Consider the following 27,565-nt stretch of genomic DNA (forward strand, 5'->3'; position numbering starts at 1 on the left):
ACAAATTGCACTGCAGAAATCTACCAGAGATTCTCAGACAGCATCTTCCCAACACATGACCACTTCCATCTAGAAGGACAAGGGCAGCAGATGCATGGGAACACCATCACCTGAGGTTCCCCTGCAAGCCACTCACTATCCAGACTTCAAATATATCACCATTCCTTCACTGTTGCTGAGTCAAAATCCTGGAATTCTCTCCCTAATAGCATTGTGGGTCAATCTACAGCAGGGGCTGCAGCGGTTCAAGAAGGCAGCTCATCACCACCTTGTCAAGAGGAGTTAGGGATGGCCAATATTTATTGGCCAGCCAGTGACACCCACATCCCACAAGCAAATCAGAAAAATAAAAACTATGACTACATGTCATCAATCGACTGTCTTTTCTCTCAATTGTACTCTCACACAAAGAGAAAGCAATATGAAATACATTCCTGAATTTACCTCCCTGGATTTTCTTCAAATAAGTTTGAAACAACTGAGCAGAAACAGATCATATACAAAGATATTCCAGCAAACACAACTGACTAAATAACTTAAATAACATCAATGCACACTGATCTGTTATCACTAAACATGTTCATGTAATTCAAATTCAGCTTCCAAGGTCACAATTCTGCCCAACATAACTCCGGTACAGCAAAGCTTTTGGCAGAAATTGAAACCTGTCAACAATATATCTTCATATAGACCTTCGATGATGCAAAAGATCAGTGGATAAATTTAACCATTTTTCAGAAAGGAAAATGTAATTTTAACCACTTCATTTGAATCTAGAAGATGGATATGGCTTTAGTGAGAGAAAACAGTTTCAGATGACAGGGATCATAGAAAAAGAATCATACAAAAGCTGTTCACAAAAGTAAGTTGTGAATCTTTTAGAGTTGTTAATAAGAACTCATAACAGAATACGAAACAAAGTATCTACTTTAATGACGTCTAGACTGTAGAACCTAGATATTGTTGGTGCAATGGAGCTGAAACCTCATTCGTAGTTTCATCTATAAGACAGACAAATGTAGGTGACACAAAGAATAAATCAGCTTAGTTGTAAAAATTGTTGATTAATAGATCTCTCGTTTATGACATTTAAAGCAATGTAATTTCTGCTTTCCAAAAGCAGAGCAGAATTGGGAGACAGGAGGGCTGGTATCACAGTCTGAAAAGGAATGTGAAGGGGCTGATTCAATTGTAGCAGGATACACTGAGCACACAAGCATGGAATGGGAGAATTCGAGAAATAAAAATTCCCTTTGGAAGGGAAGATTCGAGGGTACTGGATTGCTCAAAGGATCCAACTGCTTAGCAGTGAGGGGAGGTTTTTAAAGAGTTGTTGTTTAAAAGAATGCTGGGAATGAGATCCCAAGATATGGGAATAATGTAAATGGTACTATGGCATCTGGCAGTCGTGGGAGTGAAGGTCTTGGGATCTAAGACAAAGTTAGTGGTGCCATGGAAGTAACAGAAGAATGCAGTATATGATGGTATTTTAAAACTATAACTGACGATAAAGTTTGATGTTTAGGACTCAGGGGGTCATTGCCTGACAGCAGTGATTGAAGCAGTATCAGGGACTCTTGATATTCTCTCCCCACTTGCCGAGAGAGCCACAGAGCCTGAAAAACAGCAGAGTTCTGAACTATTAGCTGCAGTAAACTAAGACTGATTCTTTCAAAATCTGCAGTTATGCAGAGTGCCTTCCATCTTGGCAGCATTTACAGGAAGGGTTACAGTATGCTATCCATGATTGTTTAAGAGAAAGTTTAAGAGCATTGAACCTAGAAGGTTTCCACAACTTTGTGACAGTTAAGTGGAAGATGAAAGAGTACAAAGAGTACAAGAACAAAAATGTATCACAAAGAAATGTGAAAGTCAAACAAAAAGACAAGTAAATCACAAATTACTTTGAAGGGCTGATGAGGAAAACAAGAGGGGTATAAAGTGACAGACAGTAGGCAAACAAAGAATTGAAAACTGAAAGACAAATAGTCTGTCAGTTATAGGAAAGAGATGGTGTCCATTCCATCACCATCCCTCCCACTTTGCACCATAGTACGGAAATACACTAGATTACACAATACCAATCTTGCGGTTAAAACATAGAATGTCCAGTTATTATACAGCAGCAAATCATCTAACTCATTAAGACTCGCACCATGGAAAACATCATACAGCAAAAACAGCTCAACCAACCCATGCCAGTGTTTTGTTCCACCTGAATACAAGTGGACATTGCTGGAAAAGCATAGAAGGTCTGGTACCATCTGTGGAAAGAAAGCAGATTTAATGTTTCAGGTCCAGTGGCCCTTCTTCAGAATGGATCACTTTACCCAAAGTTAATGAGTTCCACACTCTCACCAGTCTGGGTAAAATGCTTCTTCTGAATTTTCTATTGGATTTCTTGAGGATTGCTTAGTTATGTAATTCCCAAGGGTGAACATTCTCTCCTTATTCAATTTTGATGAATTTTAAAACCCTCTAATAGGTCACACTTTCAATCTTTTTATTTCCAAGAAAGAGACTCAATCTGTTAAACCTCTTGATATCCATGCATTTAAAGTGTCATACTTGTATATCCTCTCCATGTCTTCTCTAGTGCCGAGATATGTATTTTCTAATACTGCGATCAGAACTGTATGTCGTCCTCTTAAGCTGATTTAACCCAGGCTCAATTAAGGTGCAGCATAACTTCCCTACTTTCCCTTTAGAAAAAAAAACATGCTTACCTATGGTACCTGTGTGGTTTGTAAAAAGAGATTTCTTTGTTTGTTTACCCCACCTGGACTTTCACCACCTAAATAACAAGTGACCTCCTAGGTCTAACAACCAAAATGTACCCTCACATTATTCAGTGCTAATCTTAGTTTGCCAATTTACACCAATTTATGAATTTAATCCTGTAACGTGGTTGGTCTGCCTCAGTTTTGACTGGCACTGCCTCACACCCTCCAAACTTTGATGTAATCTCCAAATTTACCCTTTTCAAAATCCAGATAAATTATGTCTGTTCCATTATAATTATCTACTTTCTTTTTATGCTCCATGATAATTTAGCTAGTTAGTGAAGAAAGACTGTCTCCTTTGAAATCCATGGATGTTTCTAGAGGATCTTCTGTTCTCTCTTTTACCAAGGAATGTTAAGCTAAATAGCCTATGCTCGTTGGTCATGTTCTATCCTCTATCATTACCTGTGGTATTTTGTCTCCATTTATCATCTTATTCCCATCCTACAGAATGTATTTTATCTTTGTTGGTCATTTAATTTTATAATGCCTTTAGGCCTTTCTATAGAGTCATAGAGATGTACAGCACGGAAACAGAACCTTTGGTCCAACTTGTCCATGCAGATAGATATACCAACCTAATATAGTCCCACCTGCCAGCACCTGGGCCATATCCCTCCAAACCCTTCTTATTCATATACCTATCCAGGTGCCTTTTAAATATTGCGATTATACTAGCCTCCAGCACTTCCTCTGGCAGCTCACTCCATACATGTAACTCTGCGTGACAAAGTTGCCCCATCCGTCCCTTTTATATCTTTCCCCTCTCACCCTAAACCTATGCCCTCTAGTTCTGGACTCCCCACCCCTAGGAAGAGACTTTGTCTATTTATCCTATCCATGGTCCTCATGATTTTATAGATCTCTATAAGGTCACCCCTCACCTCTGATGCTCCAGTTCTGTTCTTGTGTAATCCTGTGGTATAAGAAAATTGCATAATAGCAGCACCATTAAACTAATGGGACCGGAATCTTAATTATAATTAATACATGCTTTAAAAGTTTACATTCCAGAAACAGCGTCCCCAATTTGTCAATCACATTGCAGTGAATTTGCGTAAATGAAACGCGCACTATAGCAGAACAACCTGTACTGTTCTGTGCTACCCAGACAAATTATATCTCACATAACTACATCAGGGTAACAGAACAGAATGCAGAATATAGTGTTACAGCTACAGAGGAGCAACAGAGAAGGATCAACTTTATTATATGAGAGGTCTGTTCAGAATTCTGATAACAGTGGGGAAGAAGCTGTTCTTGAATCTACTGGTACGTTTTCAAATTTTTGTAATTTGTGCCTGATCAAAGAGTGGTGAGAGCGGTCTCTGATGTTGGCTGCAAATTTAGAATTTTTTAAACCATAGTAATGGAATCAGCAATTGTGGCGTTGTGAAATTCGTTTCCTCTGTGATAACAATTGTGACAATAAAGAGCAGAGGCTCAGGTGGAACAGCCCTGTGACTGGTATGTGGTATAACAAAATAACTTCTGAAGCTCAATTACTCCAATAGCATTGCAAACTTGTATAAGAATATGAGGGGCATGAACAGAGTGGATAAGGAGTAGCTGTTCACATTAGTTGAAGGGTCAGTCACGAGGGGACACAGGCTCAAGATAAGGGCAGGAGATTTGGAGGGGAAATGAAGAAAAACGTTTTACCCAGAGGGTGCTGACGTTCTGGAAAGCACTGCCTGGTAGAATGGTAGAGGCAAGCTGCCTCACATCCTTTAAAAAGGCACCTGGATGTGCATCTGGCATGTCATAAAATTCAAGGCAAAGGGCCAAGAGCCAGTCAATGGGATTAGGTTGAAGGTCAGATGTTTCTTATGTGTCGGTGTAGACTTGATGGGCCAAAGGGCCTCTTCTGCACTGATTCCATGAAAACGTTGTGTGAAAAACTTGATTATTCAACTCTCTATTTCCCACAGCTCCACACGAACTCCACTTTGAATGCTGTTTAAATGTTCCTATCGTTGATACATCTCACTGTCTGTCAACATTGTTACCCCTTTTACTTCCCCAAATCCATTCTTGGCCTCTTAAAATCAGCCCCTCTCTAATCTATTAATCTGCTTTTTAATCATACATGTGTGCCTCTCATATTAAAGTACAATATACTATGGCCATTTTGGCCTAGATGCTCCTCTAGTTTAATTGCTCTTAGCTGCTTTAGTTCATTCTCCATTATGAGAATTGTAAGTATGACAGTCCGTATTATCTATCAGCAGGTGTGTATCATCTGTCAGCACACATACACAAGTTACTGACTGTAATTAAGTGAAATAAACGGATATGTGTAAATAAATTATAGTTCAACAGCATAAGGCAGATAAGGCTCGTTTCTTTGTAATAAGAATCACCATTTAGAAATTCTGCCAGGATTTGTGCACTAAGCATGAAAATCACTATGCCACATGTAATGCTCTTGCTTAAACTGTACTCGCTGAGTGGCTAAGTGCATTTGCATAAGTTAGAAAGATCCTGCCAGTCCATAAAAAGAATACAAAACAAAAGTGCAAGCTGCTGCAGTTTGCATCAACCGAAGGAATATCACATTGATTGAACTACAAGTTCAAGGCATCCCGGAACAAGAGACATGATTAGGGATACCAAGAAGGTCTTTTGTAGGTGCCTGTGGAAATCTGCAGAACAGTATATAGGGAAGTACCATGATTTACAGACAAGTGGCTATAGTCAATACTATCGTTAGCCAAATTTCCTAAAACATCACTTGCGTTTTACTTAAATGTGGAATAATGAACTTCCTTTAAAACATTTCAGTACTGACATTTCTTTTTGCAGCTGTACAAATAGCTCTGTTTTTTATTGAACAGCTGCAAAAATCATTTTCGATACTTTCTAATGCTCCGATTTACAAACTGGCTCTAGTGTGTATGCAGAAGTTGCCAAAAATTCTTGCCAATGTTTTTCAAACTGCAAATATAATGTTTTATTCCAATAAAGAATTACTATCATAATCTGCCACAAACTCTCTTACATAGCATTGTTCCTATATCTTGGGTGGCTTATCTTTCATTAACAAACCGTTCTCCTTTTCACTTTTTTTCCCACTGGTACAATAGCAACGCATTGGTGACAAGGCTGTAAAAATAACAAACAATTCTAGCTATCTGATAACCCATTTAAGAAGAAACAAACATTTCAATACAACTCTCAAATATGTAGTTTCTGTTACATCTTTAAACTACATCTCACCACTAATTTTGATTTATGTACATCTCTCACCTCCATTCAAGGTTTCTGTTTCACCTGGCAAACACAAGACAGAAATGAGATCTTAAAGTTCTAACGGCTTACAAACAGCTTCAGTGCAAATGACAGAGTTCAAAAACATGCATGAGTGACCTAATTGGTGGAGGAAGAAAAAAAAATCAAACATTCAAAAGATCTGAGTTATCTATTGATGAAACTTAAACACAGAGTTTTGAGATTAGGAGACACATATTACTAATGTGCTTGTGAGGCATTGTTAATAAACAATAAAATAGGTGCCTCATTCTTTCTTTAATTGTTCCTCCGTACATCATTCAAGACAATTCTGCCGATAGCTGTGTGTTGGTTGTCCGTGAGCTAAATTCAATCTTCAGTTTCTTCTCTGTACCTACCATTCAAGGCGCTGACCTATATCTGTTCACTGCTTTATTTCTCCTCTGTTCTCAAGTTTTTTAACCTCAGTTTTAGTCTGTACAACTTTTACTTTGTGGACAAAAGCAAAATACCATGAATACTGGAGATCTGAAATAACACTGAATTGCTGGAGAAATTCAGCAAGTCTGGTAGTATCTCTGAAGAGAAAGAGAGTTAACCTCTCAAGTCCAATATTACTTTTCTTTGAATTGTTTCCACAGTAGCATTCTCACCAGGGGCAGGGAGATGCAAATTTAAACCCCACTACACATTTCATCACACAACCTAAACTGATAGTATGGTAAGAGAAAGTGGTGCACTGTCAGAGACAATGTCATCTTTTAACTGGGAAATTAACAAAGATCACTTTTGCTTGTTCAAGTAGACATACAAAGATCTTAAAGCATAACCTACATAAGAGTAAATTTCTGGGTGAAATAATGAGTTTAACTCACATCCTAGCTATCATGCATCACTCAACGAGCATTATAAAAATGAGTTAACAATGTCATTTATCTCGGTCCGTTTTTTTTTAGAAGTTCACTTGTGGGACCTGGCCCTGTCATTTGCCCAGCTCTTATTCCCTGTACCTAGCTGTCCTTAAGGCTGCTTCCTCATTACAGAGGCACTAATGGTAGCGGTTTAGCTTGTGGGTCACAAAGCCCCAGGCAAGGGTAGAGGCTGGGAAAAAGTGTCCCTCATGGTTACTTCAGCGGTGTGGGAATTGAATCAATGCTGTTGGCATCACTGCGTGTTACAAAGCAGCCATCCAGCCAGCTGAGGCTCCCATGCCCTGACAAGGTGATGGTGGGTTGTCTTCTTGAATTGCTGCAGGCTATGTGCCACAGATAGATCCACAATGACTTGCAGGGGTTGAGTTGTTCCCAGTTATCTACTGGCAGTAGTCATAGTTTTGAAACAAGCTGTCTAAGGATCTTCAGCAAAGTTCTGTCTTGCATGTTTTCGAAAGTGATTACTGCTGCTACCGAGCATCAGTAGAGGACTGACTGAACATTTATGGGTGTGGTGTCAATCAAGTAGGTCAATATGCTGGATAGTGTCAAGCTTCGAGTATTGTCGAAGCTGTACTCACTAGGCAAGTGAGGAGTATTCCAGCACACCGCTGACTTCTGCCTTGGAGATGGTGGACAGGCTTTGGGGATCAGGAGGTGAGTTATTCACTGTAGTATTCCTAAGCTTTGACCTGCTCTTGAGGCCAAAGTTCATATAGAGTCAGAGATGTACAGCATGGAAACAGACTCTTCGATCCAACCCGTCCATGCCGACCAGATATCCCAACCCAATCTAGTGCCACCTGCCAGCACCTGGTCCATATCCCTCCAAACCCTTCCTATTCATATACCCATCCAAATGCCTCTTAAATATTGAAATTGTACCAGCCTCCACCACTTCCTCTAGCAGCTCATTCCATACACATACCACCCTCTACGTGAATACGTTGCCCATTAGGTGCCCTTTATATCTTTCCCCTCTCACCCTAAACTTATGCCCTCTAGTTCTGGACCCCCGATCCCAGGGAAAAGACTTTGTCTATTTATCCTATCCATGAACCTCATAATTTTGTAAACCTCTAGAAGGTCACCCCTCAGCCTCCGACGCTCCAGGGAAAACAGCCCCAAAACTGTTCAGCCTCTCCCTATAGCTCAAAACCTCCAACCCTGGCAACATCCTTGTAAATCTTTTCTGAACCCTTTCAAGTTTCACAACATCTTTCCGACAGGAAGGAGACCAGAATTGCACGCAATATTTCAACAGTGGCCTAACCAATGTCCTGTACAGCTGCAACATGACCTCCCAACTCCTGTACTCAATACTCTGACCAATAAAAGAAAGCATACCAAATGCCTTCTTCACTATCCTATCTACCTGCGACTCCATTTTCAAGGAGCTACGAACTTGCACTCCAAGGTCTCTTTGTTCAGCAACACTCCCTAGGACCTTACCATTTAGTGTATAAGTCCTGCTAAGATTCGCTTTCCCAAAATGCATCACCTCGCATTTATCTGAATTAAACTCATCGTGCCACTTCTCGGCCCACTGGCCCATCTGATCAAGATCCTGTTGTAATCTAAGGTAACCTTCTTCGCTGTCCACTACTCCTCCAATTTTGGTGTAATCTGCAAACATACTAACTGTACCTCTTACGCTCACATCCAAATCATTTATGTAAATGACAAAAAGTAGAGGACCCAGCACCGATCCTTGTGGCACTCCACTGGTCACAGGCCTCCAGTCTGAAAAACAACCCTCCACCACCACCCTCTGTCTTCTACCTTTGAGCCAGTTCTATATCCAAATGGCTAGTTCTCCCTGTATTCCATGAGATCTAAACTTGCTAATCAGTCTCCCATGGGGAACCTTGTCGAACGCCTTACTGAAGTCCATATAGATCACATCTACTGCTCTGCCCTCACCAATCTTCTTTGTTACTTCTTCAAAAAACTCAATCAAGTTTGTGAGACATGATTTCCCATGCACAAATCCATGTTGACTATCCCACATCAGTCCTTGCCTTTCCATATACATGTACATCCTGTCCCTCAGGATTCCCTCCAACAACTTGCCCACCACTGACGTCAGGCTCACTGGTCTATAGTTCCCTGGCTTGTCCTTACCACCCTTCTTAAACAGTGTCACCATGTTAGCCAACCTCCAGTCTTCTGGCACCTCACCTGTGGCTATCAATAATACAAATATCCCAGCAAGAGGCCCAGTAATCACTTCCTTAGCTTCCCACAGAGTTCTAGGGTATACCTGATCAGGTCCTGGGGATCTAACCACTTTCATGCGTTCCAAGACATCAGGCAGTTCCTCCTCTGTAATATGGACATTTTTCAAGATGTCACCGTATATTTCTCTACATTCTCTATCTTCCATGTCCTTTTCCTTTTTCATCTGCCCTGCCTTATTTCTCAAGTGCAGGTCAATTTTGCACCTTCTTTAGTAGGTACATCCACATACTGAATCTGAAAATTTTCTTGTACACACTTAACAAATTCCTCTCCATCTGAACCTTTAACACTATGGCAGTCCCAGTCTATGTTTGGAAAGTTTAAATCCACTACCATAACCACCCTATTATTCTTACAGATAGCTGAGATCTCCTTACAAATTTGTTTCTCAATTTCCCTCTGACCATTAGGGGGTCTATAATGCAATCCCATTAAGATGATCATCCCTTTCTTATTTCTCAGTTCCACCCAAATAACTTCCCTGGATGTATTTCCAGGAATATCCTCCCTCAGCACAGCTGTAATGCTATCCCTTATCAAAAATGCCACTCCCCCTCCTCTCTTGCCTCCCCTTCTATCCTTCCTGTAGCATTTGTATCCTGGAATATTAAGTTGCCAGTCCTGCCCATCCCTGAGCCATGTCTCTGTAATTGCTATGATATCCCAGTCCCATGTTCCTAACCATGCCCTGAGATCATCTGCCTTCACTGTTGGGCCCCTTCCATTGAAATAAATGCAGTTTAATTTATTAGTCCTAACTTGTCCCTGCCTGCCCTGACTGTTTGACTCGCTTCTGTTCTCAGCTGTACCAGTCTCAGCTCCAGCAAATCTCCCTGCCAGTATATTAGTCCCCTTCCAATTTAGGTGCAATCCATCCTTCTTGTACAGGTCACTTCCACCCCAAAAGAGATTCCAATGATCCAAAAATGTGAATCCCTCTCCCATACACCAGCTCCTCAGCCATGCATTCATCTGCTTTGTCCTCCTAGTCCTGCCCTCATAGCTCGTAGCACCGGAAATAATCCAGATATTACTACTCTCGAGGACCTCCTTTTTAAATTCCTGCCTAACTCTATAATCTCCCTTCAGAATCTCAACCTTCTCCCTTCCTATGTTGTTGGTTCCAATGTGGACAATGACCTCTTGACGGCCTCTCTCCCCCTGGAGTACATTCTGCACCCTGCCCAAGACATCCTTGGTCCTGGCACCAGGAAAGCAACACACCATTCTGATTTTTCACTGCTGGCTACAGAAACGTCTGTCTATACCTCGGATTAGAGAATCCTCTCACACAATTGATCTCTTGGAACCTGACGTACCCCTTGTTGCATTAGAGCCAGTCTCAATACCAGAAACTTGGATTTTCGTGCCACGTTCCACTGAGAATCCATCACCATCACCCCCCCTACATTTTCCAAAACAGCATTATTGTTTGAAGTGGGTATAGTAACAGAAGGCTCCTGCACTAGCTGCCTAACTCTCTTACCTTTCCTTGAGTTACTCCTATGTGACTGTATGAGAGACTTCCCCCCCCCCACCCCCCCTTCCTAGAACTGCCATCCATCACATACGGTTAATGTTGCAAATTTCTCATTGCTTCTAATTGTCTCTCCAACCGATCCATTCGATCTGATAAGATTTGCAACTAACAACATTTATTGCAGATATAATCCGCAGTAACCCTTGAACTCTCTTTAAACTCTCACATCTGACAAGAAGTGCATATCACTCTACTAAAGGCCGTTTTTGCTCCTTCACAACCTACAGACCCAGGAAATAACACCGTCGTATTCCTCTACAAAACACTGCCCCAGGTTAAATTAATAGCTATGGCTTATATTTTAAGTTTAATCAAGAGCCTTCTCATAAAAATATATAATCAAGAAAGAACCCATTTTACTCACTACTGCAGACTTTCCGCAGGTCACACTTAAAAACAATACACTTATCTGCTTCTGTGCTGTGAACTTCACCCAAACAGTTCCTCCAAAATCAGTTGTGAATTTCACTCTTTGTTAATTTTCCCAGGTGCACTCTGATGTCCAGCGATACATGAATTCAAACAGCAAAGGCAGTAACTGTGCAGGTTCACTGTGTCAGTTTCTTTCTCTCTCTCTCCTGCACTGACCTCATCATGTGCTTCCTTTGTCTGTGCTTCTCCCTTTTAAAACTGCTGTTGTTTTGACATTTTTTCCAAAGTTCCAAAACAATGCAACAGCATATAAAACAGTAATTGCTGCTCCTGGAATTCGAGGAAATCACCTCCAAAACCTAAAATACCTCAATAAAGGAGAAGATGTTACAGCCAGAAATTTTTCCCGTCCTTCATGGTGAGTCCAATTAAGTTTTAGATTAATGACAATCCCCAGGATGTTGATAGTAGGGGATTCAGTGATGGTAATAAAACTGAATGTGAAGGGATGGTGGTTAGATTATCTTTTATTGGAGATAGGCATCATCTTACATTTGCATGCGAATAAGACTTGCTTCTTTTCAAAGTTAAAAATCACACAACACCAGGTTATAGTCCAGCAGGTTTAATTGGAAGGAGTAGCTTTCAGAGCACTGTTCCTTCATCAGGTGGTTGTGGAATTCACAATTGTAAGACACAGAATTTATAGCAAAAGTTTCTGTGTCTTATAATTGTGTCCTCCACAAAGTCCTGATGAAGGAGCGGCGCTCCAAAAGCTACTGCTTCCGATTAAAGCTGTTGGACTACAACCTGGTGTTGTGCGATTTTTAATTTTGTACACCCCAGTCCAACACCAGCATCTCCAAATCATGCTTCTTTTCAGTCCAAGCTCAGATATTGTCCAGGTCTTGTTGCATTTGGGTATGGGCTTTTTCAGTATCTGAGCAGTCACAAATGGTGCTGAACATTGTGCAGCCATCGGTGAACACCCTAACTTCTGACTTATGATGTAGGGAAGGTCATTGATGAAGCAGCTGTAGATGGTTGGGTCTTGAACACTACCCTGAGAAACTCCCGCTGAAACTTCATGGAGCTGAGATGACTGATCTCCAACAACCATGACTATCTTCCAATGTGACAGGTATGGCTCCTACCACAGAGCCCAGGTGAGGGTAGCCAATTGCATACAAAATTGGCTTGAAGGTTGGACAGCATCATTTTTCAGATTGAAGGCTTGTGACCAGTGGTGCATCTCAAGGATTGATGCTGGGTTCACTCTTTTTTTGTCATTTACATAAATGATTTGGATGTGAACATAAAAGGCATGGTTAGTAAGTTTGCAGTTGACATAGGTGGAATTAGGTGGTGTAGAGGACAGTGAAGATTACCTTAAGAGTGCAAAGGGACCTTAATCAGATGGGCCAATGGACTGAGAAGTGTCAGAAGGAGTTTAATTTAGATAAATGTGAGGTGCTGCATTTTGGCAAGGCAAATCATGGCAGCACTGACACAGCTAATGGTAAGGTCCTGGTGTGTGTTGTCAAATAAAGAGACCTCGGGATATAGGGGCATAGTTCCTTCAAAATGGAGTCCCAAGTAGACAGGGTGGAAATGGCTTCTGACGGAAATGGCTTCTGGCATGCTTGCCTTCGTTGGCCAGTGCACTGAGTATAGGAGATGTCCTGCTGCTGCTGTACAGGTGAGGTCACTATTAGTATACGATGTTCAATTCTGGCTTCTCTGCTATTAGAAAGAAACTATTAAAGTTGAAAGGGTCCAGAAAAGATTTACAAGGACATAACCAGGATTGATGGCTTGAGTCATAGGGAAAGACTGAATGGGCTGGGGCTTTTTTTCCTGGAGCACGAAGCCTGAGAGGTGACTTTATAAAATCAGGAAGGGCATGGATAGGTTGAATTGCAAAGGTCATTTTCTTAGAGTAGGGGAGGCCAAAACTAGATGGCATGAGTTTAAGGTGAGAGAGAAAAGATTTAATAGGGATGTGAGGGGCAACTTTTCCACACACATGGTGGTGCATAAATGGGGCACGAGCTGCCAGAAGTGGTGGTGGAGGAGGTGGGCACAATTATAACATTTAACAAGCATCTGGATGGGTACATGAATAGGAAATGTTTAGAGGGACATGGGCTAAATGCTGGTAAATAGGATCAGTTTACAATGTCTGGTCAGCACCGACGAGTTGGACTGAGGGGTGTGTATCCATGCCGTATAACTATATGACCCTCAACTGTTTTAAATAATTTCATACAAAGACATCAGTGTCACTCTACATATTTCATTGTAACATAAATCAAAAATTTTCTCTTTATTTTGCTGTAGGACAGGCCATCCTCACCTTTCAAACATTTACAACTGGATTTCATTTCCCATGCTTGATGCACATTCTGCACCAAAACAGCAACTTTATAGAACATATTTACCCACTTTGAGCTGTCTGCACATAACAAAGAAATGAATGCAAAGGTCATAAAATATCTAAAGCAACACAAAAAGTACAAAATTTATCTAAATTGAACTTGGATCAATGTATTTAGGTTATAATGGAACTTAGAACTTACAGGCTAAATATATTGAGTTGGTTGAATTGGAAACGTAGTACTCATTCCAAACGTCACGCATTCATCTGTAAAACATGATGGCTTGTGTGACAGGTGAAAGAATAGTAAAATTTCTGCAGCAAGTTGAAAATCAAATGTAACAGCAATATAGCCCTGATTTAATGTAAAATATGGAGAAATCTGTCCTAATTAAAACAGAGTGACAATGTTCCAGTCAACATTTATCTCACTGAGACAATAATAAGATTTTCTTTGTTCATATTCAAAATGTGCTATTTGGTTACAAATGAAGGACTATATCTTAGGACTGACTCAATAGCCCTGCAAATCTCATACAGTTGAACACTAACAATACTGATGTAGCATTGCAGCAAACCTAAATGAGCTTTGATTGCAAGCAGCATCACCCACCCAATTAGGAAACCCTTACTAAGTTCAAAGTTTTGTCAGAATGAGGATACATTTTGCAGGTTTTATGTTTATCCAATTTCTACCTAACACATCCCACTCGCCATTACTTCATTGTGAGTTCTGTTGCAGAGAACAATAGTCAATAATAAATGCAAACTTGTAACTAGCCCAGAAATTCATATCGCCTCAGACTTCAGGAGTGCCACTCAAGCAATTACTATCTGCCACATAAACCCAAATTAATACAGTAGCATTCAAACAAAACTGTGATGGTCTGAAAAAGCAGTCAAAATGAAGTTGAGTTCATTATTTGGCACCAGTTGGCATTGCTTGGAAAGGTTTATATGCAGGAGTACTGACTGCAACATCATAACTGCAAACTGAATTCAGGAAGAATTTACATTTGCTCGGGAAATGGCAAATGTTTTGGAAACCTTTAAGCTTAAACTTTTTCATGTCTATTTGTATTGCTGCTTATCTTATCATCTCATCTATTATTATGGATGTTTGTTAACTTTATAGTACCAGAATAACCAAATGGCATGTTAAAATAAACAAAACAAAAACTGAGCTTCAGGAGTCACTGTAATGTCTTCAGAAGTGACCACAATTGCTTACTGATACAAATCTTACTCTGCTAATAATGGTCAGCAAAACATTCTGCTCATCTGTATATGCTTTTCCAATCTATTGGAGATGATATGATGACCTGAAACAAGAACAAATCAGGGCCTAAAATAATTGAACTTGTGCTGCACATTTGCTTGTCTCTTGATCTGTTTGAAACTCTCAATGCTCTCTACGCCAGTAACACAAGAAGTGATGTCACCACAGGAAATGATATCACCAACCCAAGAAACACAAACACAAAAATAGAAAACAGGAATTATCAACAGTGCTTTGCCTGGAGGCCCACTGAACATGTTATCTAGCAGGGTGACGAAACATCTGGAAAGGAACCTTCCAGCTCAGTGAGCAAACCTACATCCAGAACCTCAACCTGAGCTAGTAAATCTTCTCAAAACATCCAGAACACAAGGTACCATTAAAGAAATGATTCCCAAAGTGATTTGGCAACGTAACTGCAAAGAAACTAACTTACTTTCCCAAATAGGCATGGGAAAATTGTAATAAAAACTGAAAAAAAAACAGCATATGCTGTAAATCAGAAATAGCTGGAAAAGTTCAGATGGTCTGACAGCATCTATGGAGGGAAATCAGAATTAAGGTTTTGGTTTGAGTGACCCTTCCTCAGAACAGAGAACAACTGTCAACAGGATGGTTCTGAGGAAGGGTTACTTGGCCCAAACGTTAATTCTACTTTCTCTCCACAGATGCTGCCAAATCTGCTGAATTTTTCCAGCAACTTCTGTTTTTGTTTCTGATGGGAAAATTATAGATGACCACTTCAACTAAAGAAGAAATGACCAAGACGTCACAACATTCATTTAATTACATCACCTGGCTTGACTTGGCAAGCTATTTTATGCTTTAAGCTCAAAGTTAGAATAGATAACATAACTTAATTCTGGTATTCTAACCAAACTTCTAGGGTAAGGTCTCATTCCAAACTTTACTTTCCAAGCATTTTAGACTCACAAAAGTCAGAAACAGAGCAGGCTTTCACACAATCTTTCTAGCATCATTGTATATGGAAGGTGTACCAGAGGACAAGATGACTGCTAATTCAAAACCTCTCTGGTCAGAAAGCAATAAACCAGGTAACTATGTATCAGTGGCTCGCCTAGAATCAGTTGTGGTTAAGCTTCTTTTAAACTATAATGCAAGATAAATACACACATAGAAAGGCTTGCCTTGAATAAGAATGAATTTGTAAAAACTGTCAACCTGACAAATTTAACAAAAGTTGTTTGAGGAAATAACGGAATATACAGATATTGTATAGATGAAGTGTTTGCTAAGACATTGCATAGGAAGCCTGCTAATAAGGTTTGCACAAGTTATAAAATGGAATGTGGAAACCGGAATAAAAGTCTGTGAAAGCACAGAAAACAGTCACAATTAATTAATATTCTTTAGACTGACACAGAGTATTGTTCTTCCACGATTACAGGTTCCTAACTATTTACCTTACAAAAGAAGCGGACTTGGATATAGAGGGCACAGAATTAAACTTTGTGGACAATATAAAACTCTGACAATGATAAACTGCAAAGAGGGGGCTGTAGGTTAGATGATGAGGCAAATAGATACATTTTAATAGGGAGCAATGGGAGATGATCCATTTTGGCAAGATAAAGAGAAAGCATATTCAGTAAACGGTGAAACATTTAAATCATTTTAAAGCAGTGACAGAGACAAGATTCAGATGTATAAAATTGTGTGAACAGGAGGATAAGTTGATGAAGCTATTTTAAAAAAAAACGGAATTCTTAGATATTATAAATGAATCATGAAGTACAAATGCCAAGTAAAGCTGGATAAAAAGAACACTGGTTAGGGCAAATACTCAGTGTAGTGAAGGGAAGCTGGGTTAAGAAAGAAGGTCACAGCCCTACAGAGGACGTAAGTGACATTTTACAGGAAGGAAAATCTGTATTAGATGGCTGCAATGAAGTGATTCCAATGTGGGAATTTGAAAATCTGTCCCAATACTTCTAAAAATGATTCCCCTTTCCACTGACATTCCCATGGTTTAAAGACAAAAAAAAGTGGAAAAAAGAGCAAGTGTGTTTCCAGTTTGTTTTATTGCAATCATGCTAAAAATGCAGAAGTTGACACTCACTGGTTCACAATACAATGGAAGATGTTGATGCACACTGACAAATGCTAACCACTGGCTGCAGTATTTCATTTCCTTTTGACCTATGCCAGATTCCTGAAGAAGGGCTCATGCCCGAAACATCGATTCTCCTGCTCCTTAGATGCTGCCTGACCTGCTGCGCTTTTCCAGCAACACATTTTCAGCCCTATGCCAATAGTTTGCTTTTAATTCAGTTGGAAGCACTTTCACCTCTCAAATTCCACTGCAGCACTGTAGCGCATAGACTATTTCAACACAATACTGAGGAAATAGATACTTGCAGTACCAATTTGGTCTGTTATTTGGCTCAGTGTTAGGGATCCTGTATGTTGACTTTAAAGAAAAGCCAGCTGTCCAAGCTTCCAGCATTCTTCCTTCAACCAATATGAATGTGATTCCATTATTTGATCATTTGTCCTATTGATGCTCGTGAAAACCAACTCCATTTGTCTACATAACAAGGAGTGCACTTCAAAAGTAATTCAAATCTATTTGGAGGGCTTTTGATCAACTGGAAACATGAAGCAGCATCATATGAATGTAAATTATTTCCTCACAGAAAATAAGTATGACAAACAGACTTGGTTTTAAAAATATTGGTGCAATATCACACTGTGCCATTACTGGTTATTTTTAAAATGATCGTTTGTGGAACCAGCAGTTTCATACAAGGAGGCAAAATATTCACCAGCAAGTCAAACAATAAAAACAGTTTTAAAGGAGAGTATGAAAATGGAAGTGTCCCAAAATTCAAGAAAATATTGCAGGCAATTCTCTCATATAGCGAGACCTCTTAAACGACATCTTACTTCAGAGATACTTGTAAATACTTTGAAGTTACTCTAAGAAATCTGTTAAGTCTTTTTAACTTGTTATACATATTCTACGTATAACAGATCTTCTTGTTTTTTGTAAACTAGCATAATAACACATGCTTAATCCAAGCTTTAACTACTTTTCTTAAAGAAAGGATTAAGAGATAAAGAATAACTCACTCTATCTCAACAAACCTCATGATTGTAAGACAATTCAGTAGACTGATCCCAACTCAATAAACGTCCATTTAAAATAAAACTGCTACTGCTGTGGACAATGACTGTTAAGTCTGCTTAAAAAGTATGTATAGGCAAATACAAACAACAAGATTTAGGTGGTAATAAAATTAAACTGAATGCACATAGTAAGGGCTACTATTGCACAGATGCAATAAAAGAATACTTGTCAATTCTCAAAACTCTCAAAAGACTTAGCTGAAATAGTTTTGTTATAGGTCAAATAATTGTCTCTAATCAAATAGGATGAATTTTCAACTTTAATGTAGCACAATTACAGGCTTAATATAGACAATAAATAATAGGTGCAGGAGTAGGCCATTCAGCCCTTCGAGCCTGCACCACCATTCAATATGATCATGGCTGATCATTCCTAATCAGTATCCTCTTCCTGCCTTATCTCCATAACCCTTGATTCCACAATCCTTGAGAGCTCTATCTAACTCTTTCTTAAATGAATCCAGAGACTGAGCCTCCAGTGCCCTCTGGGGCAGAGCATTCCACACAGCCACCACTCTCTGGGTGAAGAGGTTTCTCCTCATCTCTGTCCTAAATGGTCTACCCTGTATTTTAAGCTGTGTCCTCTGGTTCGGCACTCACCCATCAGCTGAAACATGCTTCCTGCCTCCAGAGTGTCCAATCCTTTAATAATCTTATATGTCTCAATCAGATCCCCTCTCAGTCTTCTAAACTCAAGGGTATACAAGCCCAGTCGCTTCAGTCTTTCATTGTAAGGTAATTCCGCCATTCCAGGAATTGACCTCGTGAACCTACGCTGCACTCCCTCAATAGCCAGAATGTCTTTCCTCAAATTTGGAGACCAGAACTGCACACAGTACTCCAGGTGTGGTCTCACCAGGGCCCTGTACAGCTGCAGAAGCACCTCTTTGCTTCTATACTCAATTCCTCTTGTTATGAAGGTCAGCATGCTATTAGCCTTCTTCACTACCTGCTGTACCTGCATGCTTGCCTTCATTGACTGGTGTACAAGAACACCCAGATCTCTCTGTACTGCCCCTTTACCTAAATTGATTCCATTGAGGTAGTAATCTGCCTTCCTGTTCTTGCCACCAAAGTGAATAACCATACATTTATCCACATTAAACTGCATCTGCCATGCATCTGCCCACTCACCTAACTTGTCCAGGTCACCCTATAATCTCCTAACATCCTCATCACATTTCACCCTGCCACCCAGCTTTGTATCATCAGCAAATTTGCTAATGTTATTGCTGATACTATCTTCTATATCATTAACATATATTGTAAAAAGCTGCGGTCCCAGCACGATCCCTGCGGTACCCCACTGGTCACTGCCTGCCATTCCGAAATGGAGCCGTTTATCACTATCCTTTGTTTCCTATCAGCCAACCAATTCTCAATCCATTGCAAAATGATCAATATTTATTGAAATTAATAGAAGAATGAGAGGCATTTCCTTAGAATGGAATGTCATGGTCAGAGAACAAAAATGACTGATTATAATCAAAGCAAATAGGACGACAACTAAAAATCAATGGCACGTTCAAGCATTAGCAAGGTTCATTGGTAGCAATATTGCCACTGGATCTGAAGCTTGTAGTTTTCACTACAAGTCTGAAGCACATAATCTAAGCAGAGGCACTACTGCAGTGTTGGAGGGATGCTGCACTGCCCTTCAAATTAGATTACTCCTAGTTCCTGGGGATGCAAAAGATCCCTTACTCGAGTTGAAAGGAAACATGGAGTTCTCCTACTCTTCTGGTCAATATTCCTCTAAGCATTCCCACTATCATTCAGCACAGTGGGTCAGCTCTATTTGGTTCCACTCCTATTTGTCTTATGACAGCCAGGGGAACATTTATATTAGCTTTGCTTCCCTATCCATCCAGTTATTTCTAGCGTCCCCCAAGGAGATATCTTTGACCCCCTCACATTAATTATCTACACCATGTCTCACGGTGACATTATCTAAAAACCCAACATTAATTTCCACATGCATATGGATGACAACTGCTCTATCTCACCAGCATCACTCTCAACTCAACTATTGTCAAATTATCAGGCTGCTCATCCACCATTTAGTACTGGATGATAGAATGTTCCGCCAATTAAGTTGGGAAGATCAAAGGCATTATTTTGGGTCTCTGCTCCAAACTGATTCCTTGGCAACCAAGATCATCCCTCTTCCTGACACAACCAGAGACCAGGTCAACCTGTTCACAGCTTTGGTGACATATTTGAAGCAGAAGTGAGCTTCTGACCTCATATGCACCCCATTCCCAAGACTACCATTGCATCATCTGACATTGCTACAGTGTGTGAAAAAGGCTTATAATATGCTATTTTTGTTTGAGAACCTGGATTCTAAAGTATACATAAAACTGATTTTTGGTTTTAGTTCTGTGAGGAGGGCTATTTTCTTTAAAAAAAAGTAATTTTCAAGCAGGTAATTCAAAACACCCTGAGAAAGCATGTGACTTCAGCAAAGTAAAATAAGAAGCAACCTGTGGGGCTAAATGCTAAATTGTTTACCAAATCAAACTTTTATGATCTACAGAGACAGATGGTCAAGGGCCACAACCAGCTAAGTTCAAAATAAAACACTGATACCTGGAAAAGGGAAGCTTAGAGAGAGTCATATCTGTTAACTCATGCACAAAGTCACCAAAAGTGAATGCTTTTGATCTCAGATAGGAGTATCAGATAGTAATCAGATGACTGGGATTGAGTGACTGGAAAGGATATCACTGAGAAGTAGGGTTGAATCTCCCTTTGGTGTTTATGAAATTTGTCATATGTGCATTCCTATACTTTTTCTTTTTGTGTGATAAACTTATGTTCTTTTATTAAAAGTACATGAGTAGCCTTGTGTGAATATGTTCAGTGACTGACTACTACAGTAACCAAATTGCAAAAATAAAACTTATAGTTTATCAAGCTAGGTTTCACTTGCCCAGAATTATCATTTCGGGATCATAACATGCAGCACTGTTGACAATAGTTTCCATCACTTCAGTGCTGATTGAGAATAGACTGCTGGGGCAATAACTTGCCAGACTGGATGTGTCCCATTTTCTTAGATAGAATATTCCAGTAAATACCAGTGCTGTAGGTGGCATGGTGGCTCAGTGGTTAGCACTGCTGCCTCACAGCACCAGGGACTCAGGTTCAATTCCAACCTTGGGTAACTGTCTGTGTGGAGTTTGCACATTCTCCCAGCGTCTGTGTGGGTTCCTCCAGGTGCTCTGGATTCCTCCCACGATCCAAAGATCTGCAGGTTAGGTGAATTCGCAATGCTCAATTGCCCATAGTGTTCAAGGATGTGTAGGTTAGGTGCATTAATCAGGGTAAATGTAGAGGAATGGGCCTGGGTGAACTTGTTGGCCCAAAGGGCCTGTTTCCACACTAAGGATATTATTCTATGATTCTACTAGAATGGCTTGATGAGTTCTGGAGCACAAGTCTTTAGCACCATAACTGGAATGTTGCCAAGGCCTAAAGCTTTTCTGTATCCAATGTACTCCGCCATTCTTTGATGTCACAGGGTGAATCAAATTGGAAAAAAATTAGTATCAGTAATGGTGAGGCCCTCATAAGGAGACTGAAATGAATCGTCGATTCGGCACTTCTGAGTGAAGTTGACTGCAAACGTTTCAGTCTCCTATTTTTGACTCATGCTGGTTTCCATTTTATTGAGGACAGGGATATTTTTGGAGACTTTTTCTCCTGCTATTTATTCATTCCTCTATTATTATTCAGGACTAGATGTAGCAAAACTGCAAATCTTTGCCTGTTGGATTTCTTGGCTTGATGTTTCGTTTAGCATGCAAGTAAGCTGATGTTGGTTTACCAGGTTGGCATCTTATTTTTAGCTATATTTGTTGTCCAGCTTATGTTCCAGGATAGTAATATATGCTTAGCCATATGAAGTATCAGTTTTCATATATTTACCTTGTACTATGAATTTTACTACTATTCTTGATAAATGTTTGTGGGCTTCTGTGATAAATAATTAACTGTTGGGTTACAGTCAGTCATAGAGATTTATAGTACAGAAAAAAAATCCCTTTGGCGATTGCTGGTCAAAAACAACCACTTAACTATTATAATTAAATTTTTAAGCACTTTGCCCATAGCCTTATGACATTCCTGATGAATGGCTTATGCATGAAACGTTGATTCCTTTGCCCCTCGGATGCTGCCTGATCTGCTGTGCTTTTCCAGTGCCACACTTTTTGATATAGCCTGATGTGCCTCATCATTCCAAATAACATTTAAGAAATATTTAAACGTACATGGAGGTTTCTGCCTCTATCAGCCAGGGAGGCAGTGAGTTCCAAATTCTCACCACCTTCTGGGTGAAAAAGCTTTTCCTCACATCCCCTCTAAACCCCCTGCCCCACTCATTGATCTCTCCACTAAAAAGGAAATGTTTTTTTCCCACTCATCCTGTCTTCGCCCCTCAATTTTATACAAGTCATTAATGTCCTCCACCAGTTTCCTTTGCTTCACGGAAAACAACCCCAGTCTATACCAATCTCTCTTCATAACTAAAACTCTCCAGCCCAGGGAACATCCTGGTAAATCTCCTCTGTACCTTCTCCAGTGCAATCACATTCCTCCTATAATGTGGATTCCAGGACTGCACACAGTACTTTAAGTGACATCTAACCAATGTTTTATAAAGTTCCAGCATCACCTCTCAGCACTTAAATTCTATGTCTTTGCTAATAAAGACAAGTTTCCCATATACATTCTTAACCACTTTATCTACCTGTCCTGCTGTCTTAAGAGACTGACTGATGCACACACTGATGCTTCTCAGGGTCCTGCCATTCACTATGTATTCCTATGCCTTATATGTCCTCCCAAGTGCATCACCTTACACTTATCCAGACTGAATTCCTTTTGTCACTGATCAGCTCATTTGACCAGCCTGTCGATATCCTCCTGTCATCTCAGGTTATCCTCCTCACTATTTACCATTCCACCAAATTTAGTATCATCTGCAAACTTACTGATCAATATTCAAGTCTAAATCATTTAGATATATGTCAAATAGCAAGATGCCTGTGGAACCCGACAGGGCATAAGTATCCAGTTACAAAAACCCCTTGATCATCACCTGCCACTTCAAATTGAAGATTGCTGCCAATACTGGTTTTTTAATAAAAGGATGTCATACAATGATTAAGCATCACATATTGTCTCTGCAGACGTCCAGTTTCATGCAAAAGGTCAAGCGGTTAGAACAATTCATAATGATTACTTAGTAATTGGATCATTTAAAATGAGAAGATTATCTGTGGAATGTACAGTTTAACAATGGAGACAGGAAAAGGACAATTCAAAATAATTAAGCTATCTGTATATTTCTGATTGAATTGCTACTTTCAGGTTGTAATTGGGTTAGAATGAACAACTGAGAATCTAAATTGTTTGTGTGTCCTAGACTTTATTAATTGCAGCTATTGGTTGTGCATTGGTGATCTATTGACATAAATGTGAATGACGTGCTGATCATATTAATTGTATTATGCAAGGTATGAGTCAATTGTTTTTACCAAAGATGATTTAAGAAATTCAGTGCTAGAGCGGGATAAATCCAACACAAAAGTTATACAGGTTAACAGAAGATAGAAGTTAAACAGTACCAGAACAAATGGTGACTGGTGTCTGAGCTGCTCTTATTTTGGTATACCAAACCTATTGACTTACATATTTTTGTCATTTTAAGAACACAAATAAAAGGTTCAAGACATTTACAGGAACTTAAAGCCATCAAGTTACAGACTGTGGGTAGACATAATTCTGTTGTTGCAAATAGTCCAGAACAACTCATAGACGCTCAGTTTTAAGCTGCTGACTATGTTGTGATGTATCCTATTTAACATGGTGGTACGATCACACAACATTGTGGAGAATGTGCACTGTTTGAAAATGAGACTTTGGTCCACAAGGGCTGTGTGGTGGTCATTCCCAACAATAGTGCCAGGGACTGATGCATCTGAGACAGGTAGATAAGTATACACAATGGCATGTAGGTTTTTCCACTTACATCGGTTCTCTCACTATCTTATGCAATTCCATTATGTCATTCCAGACAAATCCAGCTTGGTCAATAGTATGTAACCAAGCTACTCTTAATGGTGGACCTTGAAGTCCTCTATCCAGAGTACATCCTGTGTTTTTGATATCCTCTTCCAAGTGGTCTGAAATCTGAAGAACCACTGATTTGTCTGCTCATGGAGAACAATGGGTGGTAATCAGCAGAAATTTTCATTCTCTATGTTTGACTTGATACTATAGGATTTAAAGACATTCAGAATCAATGGTGAGTATATCCTGAGTCAATGAGAAGGACACCTAGAACCACATCTCCTGACGGAAACCTCTGGAGGATCTTTGCTGCTGGAAAAACTGGACTTAGTCAGGGATAGTGATAAGAATCTGCAACATGGGCTAAAAATGTGTGATTTGGTGGGTATGATGAAGTTCAACTGCTGCTTGACCAGTCTATGGAACAGCTTTCTCAATCTTGGAAAATGTAACCAGATATTAGTGAGTAGCATTTTACAGGGTTAAAATTGCTTGTTATTCTTTGGAGAAAGTGAGGACTGCAGATGCTGGAGATCAGAGTCCAGAGTGTAATGCTGGAAAAGTATAGTAGGTCAGACAGCATCCAAGGAGCAGGAGAATCAACATTCTGGGCATAAGCTCTTCATCAGGAATGGTTATACTTTGGTCACATCTGGTGTTAAGGTCAAAGCTGGGTGTCTGCCTGGTTTTATACTTTTCTATAGTAGCTTGAAGGAATGGAGTGGTTTGCTAGGTCATTTAAGAATGCACAAGGAGTCAGCCACATTGCTGTTAGTCTGGAGTCACATAACGAGATCTTCAATAATCAGATGTCAATCTAATACTTTTATGGGCACAACTATTACTAGTTTCAGGTTTATTAACGGAATTTAAATTTAGCAGTTCCACTGGTGAGGTATGAACACATCTCCAGATACATACACAGGTCTCTGGATTAGCAGTCCAATAATGTAACCACAATATTGCTGTATCCATGTATAATCTTCAGAAAATGGAAGAATTAATTTTTAAAAGGCTGTGATACGACAATCTAATCACTATTGTTAGGTTACTTTGTACCTCAATAGAGATCAATTATTTGAACGTGTTATTACAGCTATTGTATAAAAATTGATTTAACACACATCTCTCTCATTCAATTGAATGCAGTGACTCAAAGTAAACCATAATGATCACCAATACTTAGTTTGCAAGATGGAATCCAAAGTTTGCTTGGATGTTTGCAGCTAATGAGTTCATTATCAGTATTATTATTAATAATAACTGTTATTAAAAATTCTTTTGATTTCTAACAATAAGCTTGCCTTTCTGAGGTTAGTGTAGCAAAGATTGCATCCTTGCTTTGGGTTACCTTTTGAATTGATCATGGTAAAATTCTGATCTGCAGGTGACCATTTCATTGCTTTCCGCATCATGACCTTCACGGCTGCGAACACCGCCAAAAACATATAGTTCCAAGCCAACACCACATGCTACTGCACCAAACCTACAAAGTAAAGAAACATACAGTAAAAAGACCTACTTGCAAGTTTGACGCATCTAGCCAACATTTAAAATGTAAATATTAACAGTCAGTCAGTCAATCATACATCATACGAAGGCTTCCTACATCATACTAAGTACAACAATTACAATTTATGGGGTTTAGGATGAATTATTGAAGTGCATTTTTTTCACTTAAGAGGCTCTATGAAAATGTAGAGTTTTACTGTGGTTATAAAAAGAGCAATATGTTGACAAACAGGCCTGAAATGTATTTCTCATCATCGTCAAAGGATCATTTACTGTCTCCCCATCCCCTTTCTTTGATTCTCAATGAAGATAAACTTTGTAAGTAAAATATTATTAGAATCTAGATTTCACTGATAGAAAACCATGTGCATTTTGTTACAAATACATCTCACGTTATCATGGGTTCAAATGAGAAAACAAGGGAATAAAATTAAATTACTGTTTAGCCATGCTGACAAAAAGGCAGGAGTACAAAAAACATTTAGCAATTATTATGAATTCTGTTTAATGTCCTGTGGCACGGCATATTGCAAGTCAGAATATAATTTCTCTCACTCATCCCTCAACTTTAAGTTGTGGGAGTGGTTAGGGTTGTGATGACAGCATTCCTGCTTCTCCTGGCAGACCTGGTTCTGCTGGAAATGCATTTAACTTTAGGATCCAGCAGTTTCCATTATTCTCTCGCTGTTGGGCTGACAGCCCCATGGAAAGCATAGCGCACAGATGTTAAAATTTAAAAATCTGTTACAACTGGAGACTTGCAGACTCATTAGCATAATTAAATTCATAAATCATACCTCTACAGCAAAGTGATTCCCCAATCCTCAACTTACTTCCATAATATCTGAATGCCACTTCAATCAATTTAACTTACATATGCCCATTGGGCTAAGTAAGGGTGGAACAGGGTAAGTTTGGGGTATGGGGGGAGCACATGGGGCAGGAGGGGGGATAATACATAGGATTAAAATCTGTCGTATATTCAGCAATTATATTCAAGTTCACCACAACTCCTTGCTCTACTTTTTCACTCCCCATCCTTCACTTGCACAATACTTTTCAAGCAAATTCCTATTTTTTCCCACTACCTGCCTAGTGTCCACTCCTTACATTCCTAAAGTCCACTGAGATAACATCTTTCTGCAAGATAGCAACCTTCTGGGGATGTAATATAATTATCTCTCACATCTAGTTTTCACAGTCTGAGAATGTTTTACATTAATACGATATCTCCTGCTACCAGAGATTGCTGATATCAATGTCTGCCTGCATAGCCTGGTACAGGGATCCTAAGTGAGGACTGCAAATACTCGAGATTAGAGTCAAGAGTGTGGTGCTGGAAAAACACAGCAGGTCAGGCAGCATTCAAGGAACAGGAAAACATCAAAATTTAGGGCAAAAGCCCTTCATCAGGAATGAGGCTGGAGTCTCAGGGGTGGAGAGATAAATGGGAGGGGGTGGGACTGGGGGTAAAGAAGGTAGCTGAGAGCGCAATAGGTGGATGGAGGTGGAGGTAAAGACGATAGGTCAGGGGGAGGGTGGAGCAGATAGGTGAGAAGGAAGATGGACAGATGGGAAGAGTCATGAGGACAGTGATGAACTGGGAGGTTTGAGCTGGAGTAAGGTGAGGGGAGAGGAAATGAGGAAACTGATGAAATACACATTGATGCCATGGGGTTGGAGGGTCACGAGGCGAAAGCTGAGGCGTTCTTCCTCCAGGTGTCAGGTGATAAGGGAGTGGCGATGGAGGTGGCCCAGGACCTGAATGTCCTCAGCAGAGTGGGAGAGGGAGTTGAAGTGTTCGGCCACAAGGCAGTGGGGGTTGATTGGTGCGGGTGTCCAGGAGATATTCTCTGAAGCACTCTGCGAGTAGGAGTCCTGTCTCCCCAATGTAGAGGAGACTGCATTGGGAGCAACGGATAAAGTAAATGATGTGTGGAAGTGCAGGTGAAACTTTGATTGGTCATGCTCTTTCCATTCACACAGCTTAACTAATCACAGCGGCTTCAATAACAGGATAGAACAAATCATTGATTGCAACTGTCAAATGGGTGAAATTTTGAATCT

At 39.9% G+C, this 27,565-nt stretch overlaps 1 protein-coding gene across 3 annotated transcripts in view; it reads right to left on the reverse strand.

Moving 5' to 3' along the window:
* Window positions 1-27,565, reverse strand: part of gan (gigaxonin) — a 129,676-nt gene that overhangs the window by 40,283 nt on the left and 61,828 nt on the right. For 2 of the 3 annotated variants that reach the window (XM_072595959.1, XM_072595957.1), the window contains exon 9: window positions 25,338-25,472. In XM_072595959.1, coding sequence (XP_072452060.1) covers window positions 25,338-25,472 — 135 coding nt within the window. Of the gene's footprint in view, window positions 1-13,678; window positions 13,744-25,337; window positions 25,473-27,565 lie in introns of all 3 variants that reach the window. The other variant, XR_011964241.1, reaches the window with a different exon arrangement.

The sequence above is a fragment of the Chiloscyllium punctatum genome, chromosome 26 (assembly GCF_047496795.1).
Source record: "Chiloscyllium punctatum isolate Juve2018m chromosome 26, sChiPun1.3, whole genome shotgun sequence".
NCBI lineage: Eukaryota > Metazoa > Chordata > Chondrichthyes > Orectolobiformes > Hemiscylliidae > Chiloscyllium > Chiloscyllium punctatum.